The sequence below is a fragment of the Microtus ochrogaster genome, chromosome 10 (assembly GCF_000317375.1).
Source record: "Microtus ochrogaster isolate Prairie Vole_2 chromosome 10, MicOch1.0, whole genome shotgun sequence".
Classification (NCBI taxonomy): Eukaryota; Metazoa; Chordata; class Mammalia; order Rodentia; family Cricetidae; genus Microtus; species Microtus ochrogaster.
In genome coordinates this window covers 52,936,162-52,954,268 of record NC_022016.1, presented here as the reverse complement: position 1 = coordinate 52,954,268, position 18,107 = coordinate 52,936,162, and the positions used below count along the sequence as shown (strand labels likewise).

Below are 18,107 nucleotides of genomic sequence, written 5' to 3'. Positions count from 1 at the left end.
AACTTCCCACCCGAAACGTTGACCCGCAAACCGCTCCGACCCAGAAACACTCTCGGGAAAAGGACAAAGGATGGACCACCCGTTCGGCGCGCCCCGAGCACACACTTCCGGAGGAAGTGCCGACCCCACGCCGAGCTCGCGAGAAGACGTGCAGCAGCTGTCGCTCAGCCGGCCAGGCCCCGCCCCGCGCCGGCGCGCCTCCAGGAAGGCCCTTCCCCCAGCTCTGGCCGGGCGGGAAGCGGGCGCGCGCTCCCTCCCGTTCCCCTCCGCCCGGGGTGGGGGGAGGGTGCGGGCCGCGGGGGCGCGCGTTCTCGAGCTACGTGCTCGCGTACGTCGCCGGGCTTCGGCTGCGTCCGTCCCGCCGCCCGCCCGTTACCGCCGCCGCCGCCGCGCTTTCCTTTCGCCGGCCGCCGCCTGAGGGGGGCCGGGGCCAGCCGCCGCCGGAATGCCGCGGGTGTACATCGGCCGCCTGAGCTACCAGGCCCGGGAGCGCGATGTGGAGCGCTTCTTTAAGGGCTACGGGAAGATCCTGGAGGTGGATCTGAAGAACGGGTGAGGAGGGCGGCGGAGGGCCCGGCCGGGGGGGCTGACAGGGCCGCAGCGGTGGCTGGGAGGCCGCGGCGACGCGAGCACAGCGCTCTCTGGGGCGCTAAGCCACCGCAGGCCTCCTCTGCTCCGCCATGGCGGCGGCGCCTCGGGGGCGCAGGTAGGCCCGGCTCCCACTGCGCCTGCGCGGACGGGGGTGGTGGCGGGATAATGGGGACGGCGGCCCGGGTTGGGCTGGGGCTCCGGGCGCCGGGGAGGCCTGGGTTTCCCTCGCTGGGCCGCGGGACCGAGGCCTGGTTCGTCTCTGGTTAGAGGTGGGCCTTTCCCGCTCTGAGGCTGCTGGGAGCAGACGAGGAGGTTTCCGGCTCCCTTCTCCCTGGTCGCCAGCCCGCCTGGCCGGGCCAGAGGGTTCCCGGCGCGTGTTTCCGGGGACAGGAGCTCTGGCTTTTTCTGTGTGCCATACTTTTTTTGGGCGGGAGCCTCTAGTTTGAGTAGTGTAGTGACAGTTTCGAAAGTATCGTCTGGCCGCGCTGAAAGCCTTTTCCCGCTCCCTTTACGAGAGTAAATTAAAGTGCTAGCTCGTTATCTTGGGGGAGTCCGTACAGAGTTTCCAGGCTGGGGTTTCGTCCCTCCAACCTGCCAGAAGATGCCTGCTGTTGGAGGATTTGCTGAGTGGGTAGTGGCCACCCTGGCCAGGTCTGCGTCGACTCCTGGTGCAGGTGGAGACACAGATCTCAAAATTGCCTGCTTAACAGCCTCCCCCGTGCTCTCTGGGCGTGTAGCCCTAATCTGCTTTGGCGGACCAGGGCTAGCCGAGGCTACCAGCTGGGTTCAGGGGGAACGGGTGAGCCGTGCAGCCCGGGGAAGATATCCGCATATTTTGCTTGGGAGCTGAGGAATACTAAGTCGGACTTGAAAGGCGTTAAGCAGCGGAACGGAGTTGGAGGCAGTAAGCCTGAGGAGCCCTTAGTTTTGTTGCCTTTGTTGTTTGGCTGGTTTCTAAGACTTTGCCGTTGGTCCGTTGAGACCAGTGGTAACTGACATTTGAGAAGAAATATACCTTAATATGAGTTGCACATGAGCCAGCACGTTCTCAGACTGTCTGGATTTTGAATTGACACTTAGAAGAATCTCCTTGCTGAGAACAAGACTTCGGTGAAATGTTCATAGACTACTGGGTTCGCATAAAGGGTTTAGACAGTTTATTTTGTTCAGTGAGCTTACAGAAAGTATTAGACAACGTTGAGAGGATTGCTTTTTTTGTGGTCCTTACCTTACATGTGAGAGATTATCCCCACTCACCCACCCACCCCTTTTTTCCCCTACAGTCCAAGTAAGTTGACAGAATAACTCTGGGTGAAACATGGGTTTTGGAAGTTAGATAAGTGAGAGTCAAATCCTGGGTCCTCAGTTTACGCTTCTCTGAGCAAGTGACTTAGTTACTCTGAGCCTGTTTTTTTGGTTGATACTTTGCCGTACACTGTACTGAAGTCCTATTAGGAAGCATGTCAGCTCTTAAGTGTTTGAGAACTGTATTATTTGGTGAGGTCTGTTTTCTCAGGGTGCGGATGAGAGTTGGAAAAGGTAGTAAGGCAAAACTGAAGGGTGATTCAGATGTGTACCCCCAAAAGGATGCCCGCATGTGCTTCATGATTGAGTAAGGCAGAAGTGTTCTGTTCCCGACTAAACTAATTGTCGTATATTTTGAATCAAGGAATACTGGTTCTCAGTTAGAACTCAGACAAGTAAAATGTGGAATAGTTTACTGAAATTGATTCTTTTTTAACTGTTTATTTTTATGTTTTGTGCATTGATGTTTTGCCTACATGTTTGTTTGTGGTGTCAGATCCCCTGGAAATGGAGTTACAGACAGTTGTGAGCTGCCATGTGGGTGCTGGGAATAGACCTCAGGCCAGTGCTCTTTACGCCGAACCATCTCTCCAGCCCAGAACAGATTTTTCTTAAAATGAGCTTTGAAGTGTGGATTTACTAGGACTTGAAATGAAGAAAGTGTCCAGAAACACATGTTTTAATTGGTGGAAAGGTGGTCTGGTAAGGACCATTTGAATGATACCTTCTAGCTGGATCAAACCTCATGAGGATCTAGAAAGTAACACCAAACCCGAAACAGCTATTAAGAGTTTTCACTAGGGGGTTGGAGTGACGGCTCCATGGTTAGGAGCGCTGGCTGTCTTCCCAGAGGACCTGGGTTCACTTCTCAACACCCATATAGCACTCACAACTGGCACTCCAGTTCATGGGAATTTTACTCCTCTGGTTTCCTTGAGCACTAACTAGGCAGGCCTTGCAGTGCACAGACATATAACAGACCATCCATACACATAAAAATAAATTTTAAAAGATAAATATAAAAATAAAAAAGATTTTTTAAAAAAGTTACACTAAATTTTAAATCATGAATAGAATTCAAAGGTTTTGAGGGAAGCATGGAACAATTCAGGGGAGTGCTCGACGGACAGACACTCACTGCCTGGGTGCTTTAGGAATTCTCATTCTTATATACCGAATGATGGATGATGTGCACGAAATCCATCCTTATAGATCAAGGTTGAGTTAAGGAGTGCAAAGTATTTCTGAGATTTAAAGACAAGTGTGACAGACATCTTAATTCCATACAGTATGACCTAGCATCACTCGGATCATTACAGAAGAAAATAACTTGAGGGAAGAGGACGACAATGTGTTAGAGATTCTGGGGAGGCTGAAGGAAGTGGAATAGGAGGAGATGTAGCTATGGGTGTGAGTTCATAGTTCAGCCTGGGGCAGTGGTGGACTTCCTTACAGGGAAGTGTCTGAACACTTCTGGATTAAACTCTAGAACAGGTTTTGGATTAATAGGACTGTAAAGAATTGCTAGAGAGTTCGTTCACATTTGTTAAGGTGAGATATCCTGTAGGTGTTGGCAGATGGATTGTAAAGTTGAGAATTAGGTAACGGGGTAACATAGTTTCTACTTCAAAATAGATTTACTATTCAGGAGAGGATTTTGTGTATACAAGCACCTCAGTGTTTCCTTGCGCCAGGCAACCTGCCTCTGTTTTAGAGAACTTGGAGACAGATGGTTCTTCCTGGGATTGCAGGTGTGATGCAAATCTCCCTGGGGCCATGTTGACCTTATGCCTACCTGCCTCAGAGACCACCTGGTGCCACTATGGGCAAGAGTGGATCAAGACTGAATTCTGGGAGTGTCTCAAAGAGACAAAACTACTAGTACCTTTTCCTATCCCTTCAGCTTTTATGGTGGCTTTTATTGAGTTTGATTACATGTAGTATGGAGTTTCTTTTTTAGCAGTAAATCACTTCGTTGTAATATCTAGACTTTTGTTTTTATGTACAAAATTTTCTCTCCTGCCACAGACATCTTGTAGTTTCAGTCACAGATCCTTTAGTTTTGAGTAAAACTTAATACATCCTTAGGTGATTTGATTTACCTGCTTAGGAACGAGAAGAATAGGTTTCCAAATCATTGAGGTTTTCTTTCTTTAGCTAGCTGGCTAAAGTCCTAAGTTCAAGCACTCAAGGGAAAGTGAGCTGGAAATGCCGGAGCTGTGTTTGATGTGACAGTGAAATGGTAGACGGCTAGAGTTTCGATAGAAAACTTTGGATTGGTGCTTGGTTTTCTTGTTTTCATTTCATTCTACTGGGTAGGTTTGTCTTTACCTTTGTTTAAAATTAGAGTAGTATGAAGCTTGGTGTGTGTGTTTTAAAACTCTTGCAGTGAGTTAGGTCCCTGTTGTGTTTCCCTATCCTAATCAAGTGCCACTGGGCCTTATTTGCTGAGAGGAATCCATGCATTTTCTCCATGGACTGAAGCCTTCCCAGGAGCTTGCTCTTTAGAGGGAGAGTGAAGGAGGTCTAGTTAAGCTAACGTTACGGGTTATAGATTTCTGATGAGTTGAGCACTGCCAAATAGCAGGTAAATGCTTTGCTGTTAGTGATGGCACAAAGCTATACGTTCCCTAACAAAGTCCCACTAATTTAAAATCATCCTCCAGCCTTAAAAGTAGTGTGCCACTTGAACTGTGTCTCTCAGTCATTTGAGTCTGGTTAGGAATTAATCATAATTTACTTTTTCTTCAAAATACAACATACTTCCCATTATGACAGTTCTACATTGCTTAACTTCTAATATTGGAAGGAGGGCAAAAGGTCATCCAGAGATGATTCTGTTTGCATTTGGGGCACATAGTCTGAATTTTTGTCACATCTACATCTTTCACACATACATTTCCTTCTTTCTTTAATTTTTTTGGGTTTTTTTGTTGTGGTGGCTGTTTTGTTTTTTGAGAGAGGGTCTCACTGAGTAAACCTGGTTGGCCTCAAACTAGAAGAGATCCACCACTATGCCCAGCTATACATCTATGCATACATATATTCCTTGTCTCTCTTTCCCCCCTTTTTTTTTCCTTTTTCAACCAACTTAGGGTCATGTGACACGTTATTGCCTGTTTTCCTAAAAGCCTGGTCTGTCTTTGAATATTCTCTAAGTTCAACAACCTGCCTTGTATGATGTGTTGTGCTAAGGATCCAACTCCAGGCTCCATGCATGGTAGGCAAATCACTCTACTGCTGAGCCACACCTCCAGCCTCTGCAGTTCGACTTTATAATGATTATATAGATTTGCTGTATATGAATTCGTTTTAGGGTTTGCATTTAAAACTAAGTTAGAACTGACATTTGGATTGTTTTTTTAATTTTTCGCTATTTTATGCATATGTGGCACTGGAAAATGTTTTTATGTAAAACTTTTTGCACATTTTTAGGATTTGGGGGTGCATTTTTATATTTTCTGGTAGCCCTTGGTTTCCAAACTAATAGGTTTTATTTTATTTAATTTTATGTGTGCTGGTGTTTTCCCTACATGTGTGCCTGTGCAGCATGGGTCTGATGCCAGAATAGACAAGGTCTCCTGGAAATGGAGACAGTTGTGAGCCACCATGTGGGTGCTTGGAACTGAACCTAGGTCCTCCGGTAAAACAGCCAAAGTGTTAGTAACTGTTGAGCCATCTCTCCAGCCCCAAATAATATTTTTACTTCCCTTGTTTAAGAACTCTTTGTTTTCTGAATTTTCAATAAACTGTGATTTTTTTTTTCATTTAGCCTACCAGAGTTAAGAATTTTACAAAGTAACTTTTGACTTAGAGATTATGTGCAGTTTGTAGATAATTCAGACAGTGTAAAAACCAGAAAAGAAGTTAGGCAGTGGTGGTACATGCCTTTAATCACAGCACTTGGGATGCAGAAGCAGGTGGATTCTGTGAGTTCAAGGCTAGTTTGATCTCTACAAAGCAAGTTCCGGGACAGCCAGAGCTGTTAAACACAGAGAAACCCTGTCTCAAAAAAGATGAAAGGGGGGAAAAAAACAGAAAGGGGATAGTATAGGTCTTTTGATGTTTTCTGATGATATATTATGGTAATCCTAACATTTAGGGGGCTGAGTCAAAATGATCATGTGTTCAGGGCCAATCTGGACTACAGTCTCTTGTTGCCAAAACTGGCCTTAAACCCACTATAATAGCCCAACCTTGACCTTCTGATAATCCTGCCCTCTCCCTCCCAAGTGCTGGGATTCTGGATATGGGCCACCTTACCCATTTTATGCCAAGTATCAAACCCAGAGCTTCAAGCATGCTAAGCAGACAGTCCAACTGAGGTATAGCCCCATGTCTTGTGTGCTACTTTTTTTTTTTTTAAGATTTATTTCAACTTTCGGCCTCCACGTATACCCACACACCAGAGGAGGGCGCCAGATCTCATTACAGATGGTTTGGAGCCACCATGTGGTTGCTGGGAATTGAACTCAGGACCTCTGGAAGAGCAGACAGTGCTCTTAACCACTGAGCCATCTCTCCAGCCCCGTGTGCTACTTTTTGTATGGTGTAATTTTCTTATTATATTGGAATCTTCACTGTTGGTTGCCTAAAATTCCTTGTCTAGCTGAGTTGTGCTTTGCCTAAATTTTTCCCTAGATTGTCTCCTAATTCCAGCTGTAGTTAATAACCCTGTGTTGGATATCATGCATGAAAACCTTTTTTGCATTTTGTCTTGACATATTTCATGGAACAGAATTCATTAGTCCCAGCAGAAATGAGCACACAATTAATGCATGGTGGTGCATATTTAATCCCAATAGGCAGAGGCAAATAAATCTCTGTGAGTTCCAGGCCAGCCAGGACCACATAGTAAGACCCTATCTCAAAAACAGAAAGAACCACACCAGTTACAAGAACACCAGCAGAAGCTAAGAATGCACACATCGTGGCTACCTCACTGGCATTGAGCCATGCTATTAACGTCTTTGCTGCTTGAAACTCGGTGTGGTGGTGTCTTCTGATAGATAGTCCCAGCTATTCAGGTGGCCAGTCTGGGCGATGTAATTAGTCCTGTCTCAGAAAGAAAGAAAAGGAAAGGGAAAAAATTCAGTTTCAATAAACAACAAATTCAGCCAGGTGTGGTAGCATTTGGCTGTAATGCACTTGAGAGGTGGAAGCCACAGGTCAGAGAGAGTACAGCAAAGTGTCTGACTACTCGGAGTTTGAGGACAGCCCAGACCGCGTGAGACCTTGTTCTTACAAAAAGAAAAGGACAGGACAGAATCCCAAATGAAGTAATAGTCATTGTTTTGGTAGTCTTATAACTATTACAGATGCTATCGATCCTACGTTACTTCTTTTCCCATAACATGAGAGATTTAAATTTTTTTGAGAAATCAATATCAAACAAGACTATACTTTAAATTATATCTAAATATTTCTAACATAAATTACCCCGCTTCAGTTCTCTCTTCTTGGCTGCCAGACTCCTGATTTGTGTTATGAATAAACGAGACGTGTAATTATTTGGTCAAGACATGTTGAAATTCCATTCTTCATTTAGTATATTGTTCCCCCTTTTCTCATTGGGATGACCGCTCAAGTGAGAAGGCTGTGTGAGATAGCTCTTCTTAGAGCACAGGATGTAGACAGGGAATATACGTGGTTTGGGTTCCTGGAGATTTGGAATGATTCCAGGTATTCCAAAAAGTGCTCCACATACCTAAAGAGATATCAGGAATGGTACTTGTAAATGTGTGAGCTAACACTGAGCTCTTAAGCAGTAGAAAACATTAACAACTTGCATTAGTATAGTCTCTCTCTCTCTAAGTCCATTTGTGGGGGTGTGGCATGCCACAGCACGTGTGTGGAGATCACAGGAAAACTTTTGGGAGTCAGTTCTCTCCTTCCACCTTGTGTGTCAGACTTGGTGAAAGATGCCTTTATCCACTGTTCCATCTCACCAGCTGTATAGTTTCTATTTCAATTGACTGTATCAAAGCACTTTATAAATAAGTGGTATCCCTGGTCTGTGCTACTATAGAAACTGAGGCATGTGATTGACAGGCCAAGATTGCAGAATGAATTTTTGAAAGCTCTAGAAACTGCAGATCATTTTTATTCACATGCTAGCTATGGCATTACTGTGACAGTCAGGCTTCTCTACTGTTGTTCCTTTCCTGCCTGAAGGGGTAATGTGGGTCCTCTGACCTGTTCACCCTGTAGTCTTTTAGAGGCTTCTAATAAGCCAAAGAACCTAAAGTGAGACAGACTGTACTTAGAGTGTTGGCCTTGGGCAGAGAATGGATGGGGAGTGCTAGGTTAACCTTCAGGCTTTTCTGTCATGACACCTGGGGTAGGATGTGTGTCAGGATCAGCGCATATTTCAGTGTTTTGCCATTCCTGCAGCCTCTGTTCTTAGAATATCCTTTAAGTGAAGGGATTGTGCTCTGGATTTACATAGCCAGATTTTAAGGCAAGGCCCTGGATAACTTTTCTGGGCTGAGGTGAAATCCCAGGCTAGAGGTGATAGCTAATGCCAGACATGGCAGCTATTGCCAGAAGAGACCTCCAAGAACTAGAGAGAAGAGGGGGACTGAGGGGAACTTTGAAAGCAGCCTGACCAGATGGTCAAGACTCGACAGGCTTCATGTGCAGTGAAGCAGCAGATCTAAAAGAACTTGAAATTTTTCTTAAAATAATGAAATGGCCAGTTTGGGGGAAATGTATCTCCAAGAAATGGCATTAGCATCTTTAACACAATTGAAGGGAAAAAGAATAGACAGCTACCGAGGGCCAATTAGGAAGGATCTGTGAACAGCTAAGATGCTCCCAGAGGCAGAAGCTTTGTGAGTTTAAACAGTCTGTTCCAGTGTGCTGAGAGGATGAACCGCTTGCTTTCTGTGTAGATTTGGGTAGCACTGTTGTGGAGTGTGTCCTTGTTTTGGTGATGGGGCATAATGGACATGGTGGTGCATGTCATTTTGTGTCCTAAGAGATGTGTTCTGAACTGGTAATAATAGTAATGAGGCCAGTAAACTTGTTTGTAGTTTGTGGTTTGAGCTTCGTGAACTTTAGTGTGAGGCACTTTAAGTGTCAGAAGATTGAAAAAGAGACACGGGTGTAATTTTGGACCCTAGCTGCCTCATACTCCTTTAAGGAAAGCAGCTTTTTGACTTTAACTATTTAATAATGGCAAGGAGGTTATGGTTAGTATAGTTTGATCCACAGATTATTTACAAATGTGTTGCTTTCTAAGCGTCCCATTTCCTAGGCTAAGAATATGGTAGGGGCAGTGAAGCGGCTTAGTGCACTTAGCTCTTTAACAATGTTGTTTCAAGGGAGGTGATAGGGCACACCTTTAATCCTGGCACTCAGGAAGCAGAGGCAGGTGGATTATCTACTTACTCTAGAGTAAGTTTTATTTAGTTTTTTATAATGACTGTTTCTATTTTTCTCACCTCGGTACGTAAATATTCCTTTAGAGATTCCTGGTGGCTTAAACCCCAGGCTTGGGTTGGGGATTTAACTCAGTGATGGAATATTTGCCTAGCAAGCCTAAGTCTCTGGGTTCAGTCTCCAGCTAAAAATCAAAGCAAACCTGGAGACTTGAATTTAGCTACTTTTCGTTAGTTTTTTTTTTTCTTTTTTTGTCATCAAACGATTTACTCCATGTTAGTTATTGTAACTATATACCCAAGCAAATGAACTTAAAAGGAGAAAGATATGTTTTAATTCACCATACTAGAAGTTTCAGTCCATGCTCAGCTGGTTCCTTGGCTATGGACCTTTGTTAAGGAGAATGTCAATTGGAACCTGTGGCGGTAAAGACGTTCACCTTGTGATGACCAAGAGACAGAGAAACAAGAAAGGGCCTATATATTCTCCAAATACATACTATGATCCATGTCCTCCAACTAGGCCAAACCCACTAAAGTTTCCACTACTCCCTAATAAGTCCATCCGATTATTAGCTAGCTCATTGGATTAATCCATTGATGAGATCAGAGCCTTCAAACTGTTGAAACTTTTATAGTTATTTTTGTTTCCACTAATGGCTTAGTAGGAGACATTTACAACTGAATAGTGTTCACACAGTTACAGGGTTGGCATCTCTGCCTTCACTGTGCTCAACATGTGGGCATTTGTCTTCTCAGGCCTGTGCTCCTTGAGCCCCTGGGGTTTTTTGGGGGGGAGGGGGGTTGTTTTTGTTGTTTTTTTTTTTTTCCCCCTTCAGATTCTCTTGTTAAGAACTGCTTTCTTTTGGTCTGGGAGGTAGCAGAGCCTGATGGGTGTAGGATTTAGGTTAGGATCAGAGTTTGAAGAGTCTGAGAATTTTGAATAGCCTTAGTCAGAGACCCAGGTCTTAATTCTCTGTCTGGGAGATAGCAATAGACCTCAGAATTGGGAAGGGTGAGTAAAGCAACGAGTGCTTCCTGTAATGCTTGACACTTAGCAAGATCTAGAAAAATAGGAGTTGGTTAATATTACAAAGGAATTTGAAGAAAACGTCCTGATGGGGTGGAGTAGCTTGGAATTAAAATTAAATCAGGTCTTAGATGTATCATCCATTGCTACTATTTTGTTCTATTTGGAAGTCTGTAAACCTAATACTGACTTCTGGCTCATTTATTTTCTCCTAATATTCATGCATAAATATACAAATATTTTGGTCCCAATCACCATTCCTTTGCAAAACTAATTAAATGTATCTTTAAGTAATGTCTCTGGTGATCACTCATGTCACCACAGCTAGGTCCAAGTACCTTTATCCTTATCTAATTTTTGCTGATCCTTGGAAGCAAAGACAGACTGCAGGGGTTGATGCGGGACCTCCAGAATGGAGATTGCACAGAATAATCTTATTTTTCCTCTATTCTTCTAGTCTGTTATGTTCTGAACCCACACATGTTTTCGGAAGGACCAGATGGCTGACACTGGCTAATGGGAACCAAAAGACAAGAGTGAAAGTAACCCGGTTGTCTCATGCCCCAGCTTAGAGTGCTTCACCCTACCCCAAGACCAATGTCCTTTTTCTCTGGAGACTTCACCCTGCTGTACCAAAAAACTGCTACCACCTGGCTTATCTGAGGTTAGATTATGGTTAAGTCAAGCAGCAGTGCTTATTAAATAGAAAAGATTTTCTTGGGGACTGTGGGGAACAAAAAAAGCCTTTCAAAGGCTTTGGGATCTGTGTCTTAAAGCTGGGATTTAAGAGTCCTGAGCCTGGGTTCACCTCCAGCTCCACCACTTAAATGCTCCCTGACCATGAACAAGCTGCCTGACCTCTCCTTGCCTAGTTATCTCATCATGAGTGAAAATAATAATTCACTCTTAGCCTTTATTATGAGTTACAAATGAAATATTACAGACAATAAAAATATGTCTTTATTATGAGCCAAGCACTGTGCTAAATACCCAATAGGTGCTAGCCTTTATTATGTGAAAGCCCTTATAATTGATGAGATAACACAAACCAAAAGAAACAGGGCTTGGAAAGAAAAGCATTGCCTTATAAGACAAAAAACTGACGGACGCGCTAGAGAAATGGCTGGATGAGCATCAGGCATGCAAGGTTCTGGGGCTTCCTGAAGGAGGTGCTTCTCAGCCATGAACAAGGTTGAAAGGATTCAGCTTGTGTACTCAGAGTGTTTAGAAGTACATAAAGATATTAGGAGGCATAGACTTCTAAGCAACAGAGTAATTTCGCTGCTGGCTTTTCCCACTACAACAAAAGAGACAAGTTGCCTGAGTGAAAATAGCTATTGTCTGCAATTGTGATCAGACACAAACAGTCCCAAGGACCCAGCGCAGTAAGAAAGCTAGTGAACTTGACAGTAGATGCAGTGGATAACCAAAGGAGAATAGTCAGAAATGATTACAAGGTTTTTGGGAGTGAATCAGGTGATCAGGGGCTCTGGAAGAGAGAAATCATGAGGTAGGTTTTCTTCTTTGAAGGTGGGGAAAGATCAAGTGCAGACTGAGCTGTGGCCAACCGTTTGCAGACCAGGAATCCACACTAGCTCTAATCAGAGAGCTCTTGGTGTGCGGGAACTGCCAGTTTGCCGACGTGAAAGAGCCCCAGGCTGGGTAATGGTGAGCCCTGAAGTCGCACCCCAGCTCTGCCACTGAGTGAGCACGGGTAAGTCTTCCACCTTCTCTGGATGGCCTTGATGGCCCTCCCTCCTCTGAGACTAAAGAAAGGGAGGGCAGAAAGCCAAGAGCAGCCTCCTTCCTGTCTCAGAATAGGAAAGGGTCTCAGGAGCCTGCTCCTGGAGCAGCAGCTTGCCACTATGGGTTGTAAACTCCCTCAGTCACTGGAAGTCAGCTCACACCCATGACTACTGATGCTAAGCAGTAAATGTGACACTGGTTAATATGCTGGAAGGGCCTGGCTGCTGGTGCCCTGAAATGTTGCAGACCTGTGGAGTCAGGGCAGTTACAGTTACACTGTTCTCATTCACAGCCTCTCCAAGTTGGCCTCACCTGACCACAAGAGTTGGCTGTAGAACTGTCTTTGTTCTACAGGTTTCCGTGCACTTGATGCAGCTGTCAAGAATTAGTCTTTCCTGTCAGTGTGCCCTTTCCACTTCTTAAGACCCAAGTTGGCTGAAGCCTAGGATCAACTGAGTGCTTTGGAAAAAAAAGCTGTTTGATTCCTGTTCACTGAATACCATTTCTTTCAGGGCAGATTTATGGGCTCTGCCCTCAAAATACAGTGCTACTGGCTCTAGATTGAGGGTTCAAGCCACCCTGTGGGTTAACTTCAACAGATGAAAATTTTTCCTTGGCTACAGCAACATCCCTAATCCTGACCAGCCATGGAGAGGTTCGGTTCTTACAAGGAAAATGAGTGAATGTGGGAATGGCTCACCACATTGGGAAAGCAAAACTCACATCCTGCTGATGGTTGGCTGAGGACTGTCTTGTCCACATACAAAGAAAAGCATGTGGCACAGTTTTAGGACAAAGGTGAGCAGAGATCCACTTTGGAAAGGGGCACATTTCCTTATTGAGAGACCATCCGAGGCATGCTCCTCGGTAAGCAGTGTTGGTGGGTGTCTGCAGTCGCATGGAGGCTTGCTTTCCCTGCTCCTTGTATCCACTCCCCGGCAGCACCCCCTAGTCAAACCTGATTAGTCATTGAGTAGCTCATCTCCAGGCCAGCTGTGCTTATCATTTCTCCCCTAGGCCTGTACTCCAGTCTCTGATGAGTGAGGGTGTTTGGAGGACAGACAACCCTAAATAAACTATTCTGAAGAGGGTGACATAAGTGGCATCCTCTTCGGTGAAACATAAAGGAAAATGCAAACCTTGTGGTGTTCAGGGCCTTTGTTTGGTATTTACAAGTACTGGGGTCAGAGAAAGCCTGCTTGGCAGCATTGTGAATTTGGGTGATAATGATAACTCTTGCAAGAAATGTGACGAGCATTTCTAAAATGGATAGCTTAAGAGACCTTGTATTGAAATCAATATGTCATTCCAGTTGTACTTTTTCAGTTTGACCAATAACTGAGCAGTACATCTAGCTGTGCATGAGGAAGACTAGAGCATTCATTGCAGGGGTGAGAATGGACCAAAATCCGAGCAGCCGTGGGTGCAACATGGCTTTGCTTTATGCTCTCCAGGTACCCACTGGACTTGTTTCAGAATCATAAGGCTCCATAAGGAGAAAGTCATACTAGCTTTCCCTTCCCCCTCATTCTTTTGACTGTATTTGTCAGGATATGCCAAGGCCATGGGAAACACTTTGGCAAAGAAGCAATAGAGAATCACTGAAGGAAAATTTTGTGTTTAATTGAAGTGTTGTGCGTGTGGTAGTGCTTACACATAGCATGAGGAAAGCATGAAAAGCTGCCACCCTAGAGGAAGTTGAGATATGAGTTTTTAATCAGTCTGCAAGATAGAGCCGGCACTTAAATTCCTTCTCCCCAGTCCCCTCACACTCATCAGTCTCATGCTAAAATTTCTTTAGCAATGTTCTTAATGCAGCAGCAGCAGGTTTATAGTTAGAGAAATTTATCTGTCCAAGTCGTGTTTTGTGAGACTTACAGGTCCCACCAGGTGCTTTGTCATGTGATAAAGTCACATATATGCCTCAGAATCCCTCCATACCTGGACAGGAAATTCCAAGAAGAACATTGATGGTTTTTTGAGAATAGGTCAGTTTCGTGTTACTTGGTATGAAGAACAAAATAGGTGGTGTTCATGTCAATATTTAATTTTAAAAATACATTTATTAGCCATGCAGTGGTTATTTATACATGCCATTAATCCCAGCACTCAAGAGGCAGAGAGGCAGGTGGATGTCTGAACTCCAGGATAGCCAGGGCTACATAGAGAAACCCTGTCTCCAAAAGCGGGGGGGGGGGAGATTTAAAGAAGGGTGCAGGTTGGTTTTTGAAGAATCTGATATTAGATTTTCTTTTTGAAGATATGAAAATTTAGCTGAAGGGCTGCTAAGTTTTTTAAAACTAATTTGGGACCCACAGTTTTAAAAGACATCTTAGATAATAAAATGTTAAATTTATCCCTGACTCTGGTGTTATTCTCTCTTGGTCTAGACTTTTGCCCAATTTTGAAAGTTTAAATTATCCACTCATTTAGTATACTTTTGATGTTAAGCCAACTATTTGAATAAGTAGCCCCATAAAGGCTACTAAACCTTAGTTGTATGTAGCATATACTCTTCCTTGGTGATTAGGCACAAACAAGTTTGCTGTAAAGTTTGTTCCTTACAGAACTGGGCCTACAGCCAGTCCAGGGCTTGCTGACCATCTTAATATAGTTGTGAGTCAAAGCTCTGCACAAAAGCCCTGCTGAGTTCTTAATGAGAGAGTTCTTTAACTTTTGTGCCTCGGTTTCTCATTTGTGAAGCTAGGTTTACTGGTACCTGACTCTTGAGTGCTATGAATATTAATTAAAGTCACATTGTTTAAGAGGTTGTTTGATGAATACATTGTATTACTTACCCGGGCTGCTGCCTCCTTGGGGGGGCCATTCACTGGACCTGCTCACAGAAAGCAAAGCTGAGTGGACAGCATTTTGGTAGAAATATACTGACTTAATGTTTGATCCATCCTCAGATCCAGAATTCCCCATTTCTCCTTTTTTTTTCCTCTATAGTATTTTTGTGATTTCAGCTCCATCCAGCATGCCATTGGCATAGAGAAGTGACAGTCTAATGTCTGGTTTGATCTTTGATCTGGACTTTGCCATTAAAATGCTCCAAATAGATTTTTAAGCTTTTCACAGAGGAGTCACCAAAGCTTTCTTGTGAAATAAATTGGACCTTAAGTCAACTATTTGAATAAGTACCCCCATAAAGGCTACTAAATGACCCCCTGTGGAGTTTTTAGAAGTAAAACAGGAACAATTTCCTTTGGCAGTATAAATTGTCCCTGTGTCTTGCTTCAGCCTCAGTGATAGAGATTGGTCTATCTGAGCATTGATTTATGTTTAAATGACTTTGCCTCCCCTAAGTAGGCTGTCACTGCTTTCCTGAAAGGTCACATGAGCTCTGCATGTAAGCCATAGAATGGGGTGGTCTCTGCTGAGAACAGCATCACATAGGAGTCTAAGCTGAAGCCTCACTGGGCCCACAGCTGCTGGGATTCTTGCCTCATTTGCCCTGCAGGACTTAGGGTCTTGGGTTTGTGATTCTGTGATCTGTAATATAAACCCTAAGTGTTTGGGGAAAATATTTTTTGATTTTCCTGTAATTGATTTGTTTAGTCTTTAGCAGTCGGTGCTGTTGTGACCTCACATTAATTCTCTTCTGATCATTGGCGGGTGCTGAGCCAGGGGATACCTTTTAAAGAGAGAAAGCCATTTCGTCATGCCCATGACAAGTGTTCTTGCCTATCTTTCTACTTGGTCTCTGCTTGTCACCTGGTGCCAAGGACAGTGATACCATGAGCAGAGGAGACCAGAGCTGGTCCAGGACTGGTCTGCACAGTTAGAGAAAGGACCATACTTGGATCTTTTTGGTATTTTATGATCTCCAAAAGATCCTAAACCAAGCCAAAGTAAAGTAGTGTTTGGATTTGTTGTTTTTTTTTTTTTTTAAATTTGCTTTTTGAAAAACTTTACCTTGCCAGGAATGGTGGCACACACCTTTAATCCCAGCACTGGAGACAGAGGCAGGTGGTTCTCTATGAATTCGAGGCCAGCTAGGGCTATAGCAAGACCTGGTCTCATAAAAACAAACAAATTATCTATTAATCACTTTCCTATTGACTCATCTTACCTAGAAGGGGAAAGGCAGCTGCAGTATAGTGTCCCTTAAGGGTTTTTAGTGACTAGTAGTTTTGAAAGCTTTCTTTTATTTGCCTTGACAAATGCAACAGCATGTTTGTTTAAGACCATTATTATTATTGTACTCTTAATTCCAGCCTGTGGAAGCCTGTTTCAAAGATTCCACAGAGCTACATAAGCAGGTGAAAACACTTCCTGTTAAGTATGTAGGTGTCTCTTATTTTTGTTTCTTTTTTTTTAATGGAGGTTTTTTTTCTTAAAGTTTGAATGCCACTTAGACATTTTAGTATAAAGGACCCTCTAAAACAAAAGGGGACCACCAGGCTCAGTGGATAAATGTGCTTTCTGCCAAGGCCGACTACCTAAGTTCAATTCTTAGGACCCATGTGGTGAAAGAAGAGGCTCAACTCCCACAAGTTGTCCTCTGACCTACACGCAGGAGCCATGGTGCACACTTTTTTATTGTAATTTTAAAAAATTAACTCTCTAAAGCTTGTCCTGGACCTTGTCACCTTGAGAGATTTGTTTGGAAAGAACTCTTTAGTAAATTTCAGCAATTTTGCATTCTAATTTGACATTTTAACTAATAGATCACCAACTTAAGAAACTGGACTAGGTAGACACAGTGGTACACACCTGTAATCCACACACGGGGAGGGGGAGAGCTACTTAGTTCAGGGCCAGCCAGGGTTCCACAGTGAAACCCTACCTGCCCCCACAGAAAAAATAATCCTGAGATTTTTGTTGCTCCTGGCAAGTCTTGTGGCCTGTGTCCAGTGTCACTGTGTTTAAAGAAGAACAAACACTGTTTGCACTGTGCACAGCTTGCAAGAATCTAAAGAACTGGCTTGTAACTCCTTTGTGACTGGGCAGGATCTGAAGGATGACTTCGGTTTTTAAATACAGACAGTATTCACAAAGCAGGTCTTTCATAGACCAAACTAAATCTTCATTCAAGAGAGTTTAACCTTGCTTGTAAGTATTTTACAGATTCTGTACTTTGCTTAACAAATTATAGTCTGTAGTAGGCATTAACAGGATTTGGGGGGCAGTTTACCCTATATGTATTAAACCACCAACCATATCTCTTTTCTCAAAAGTATCTAGTAATACAGTATATAGGCTCTTATACAATGGTGTGTAAACAGTTCCAGCCTATCTCCAAACACCATGGAAATGAACTTGGAATCCCATGGGGAAGTAAGCAACTCCAGGTGTTTTCTCCAGTAATTTCTAGAACAGTTCATTCATTTGTGACTGATTTGTTTAGGTAGAAAACAGGAACTCTCAAAAAAAAATCTTTGGCAAAAGAGACAAGATAATGTGACTTTTACCTGCTTTTATACTTTGAACATGATTTAGCAGTTAATAAAACAGTGCATCAGTGGAGGCCCAGCTGCACCTAAGGTACACATGTAAAACTGCCAGAGGGTGAGTTTTCATGTGGTGTTTAAAATATCACAGATCGAGTCCCAGGAAGTGCAGAGTTTTGATTCCTTAAACCAAGCAGCCCTTGAAAGCATTTGCTGATGCTTCCTGCTAGACTTTTCACAGCCTTTGACTCTTGCAGTTGCCTGTTGGCACAAAACAAGGTGGTTCTACACAAAGAGAAACTTGGCCCTTAGTTTGCAACCCCCAGCCTGTGCTAAGCATGAACTTCATTGATTTTCTGACATGTTAATGGAGCTGGTTGCCAGTGGTGCTGACCAGGTTTTGTTTGCTCTCTTGTAGGTATGGTTTTGTGGAGTTTGATGATCTGCGTGATGCAGATGATGCTGTTTATGAGCTGAATGGCAAAGACCTCTGTGGTGAACGAGTCATTGTTGAGCATGCTCGAGGCCCACGCCGGGATGGCAGTTACGGTTCTGGACGCAGTAAGCATTTGAAGGACATATTTTTATCGGTTACATGCCTTTGTTATAGATGCTAATTTTTAAAGTAATGTTTTATTTAAAAGTACTGATATTTAA

The 18,107-nt window shown here is 43.7% G+C and overlaps 1 protein-coding gene across 1 annotated transcript in view; it reads left to right on the top strand.

Annotated features, from left to right (window-relative positions):
- Window positions 1-402: 402 nt before the first annotated feature.
- Srsf4 (serine and arginine rich splicing factor 4) overlaps window positions 403-18,107 on the top strand; it is a 25,074-nt gene continuing 7,369 nt past the window's right edge. Inside the window, exons 1-2 of the mRNA XM_005353139.3 lie at window positions 403-552; window positions 17,869-18,011. Of these exons, the coding sequence (XP_005353196.1) occupies window positions 446-552; window positions 17,869-18,011 (250 nt within the window). The 5' untranslated portion in view covers window positions 403-445. The remainder of the gene's footprint in view (window positions 553-17,868; window positions 18,012-18,107) is intronic.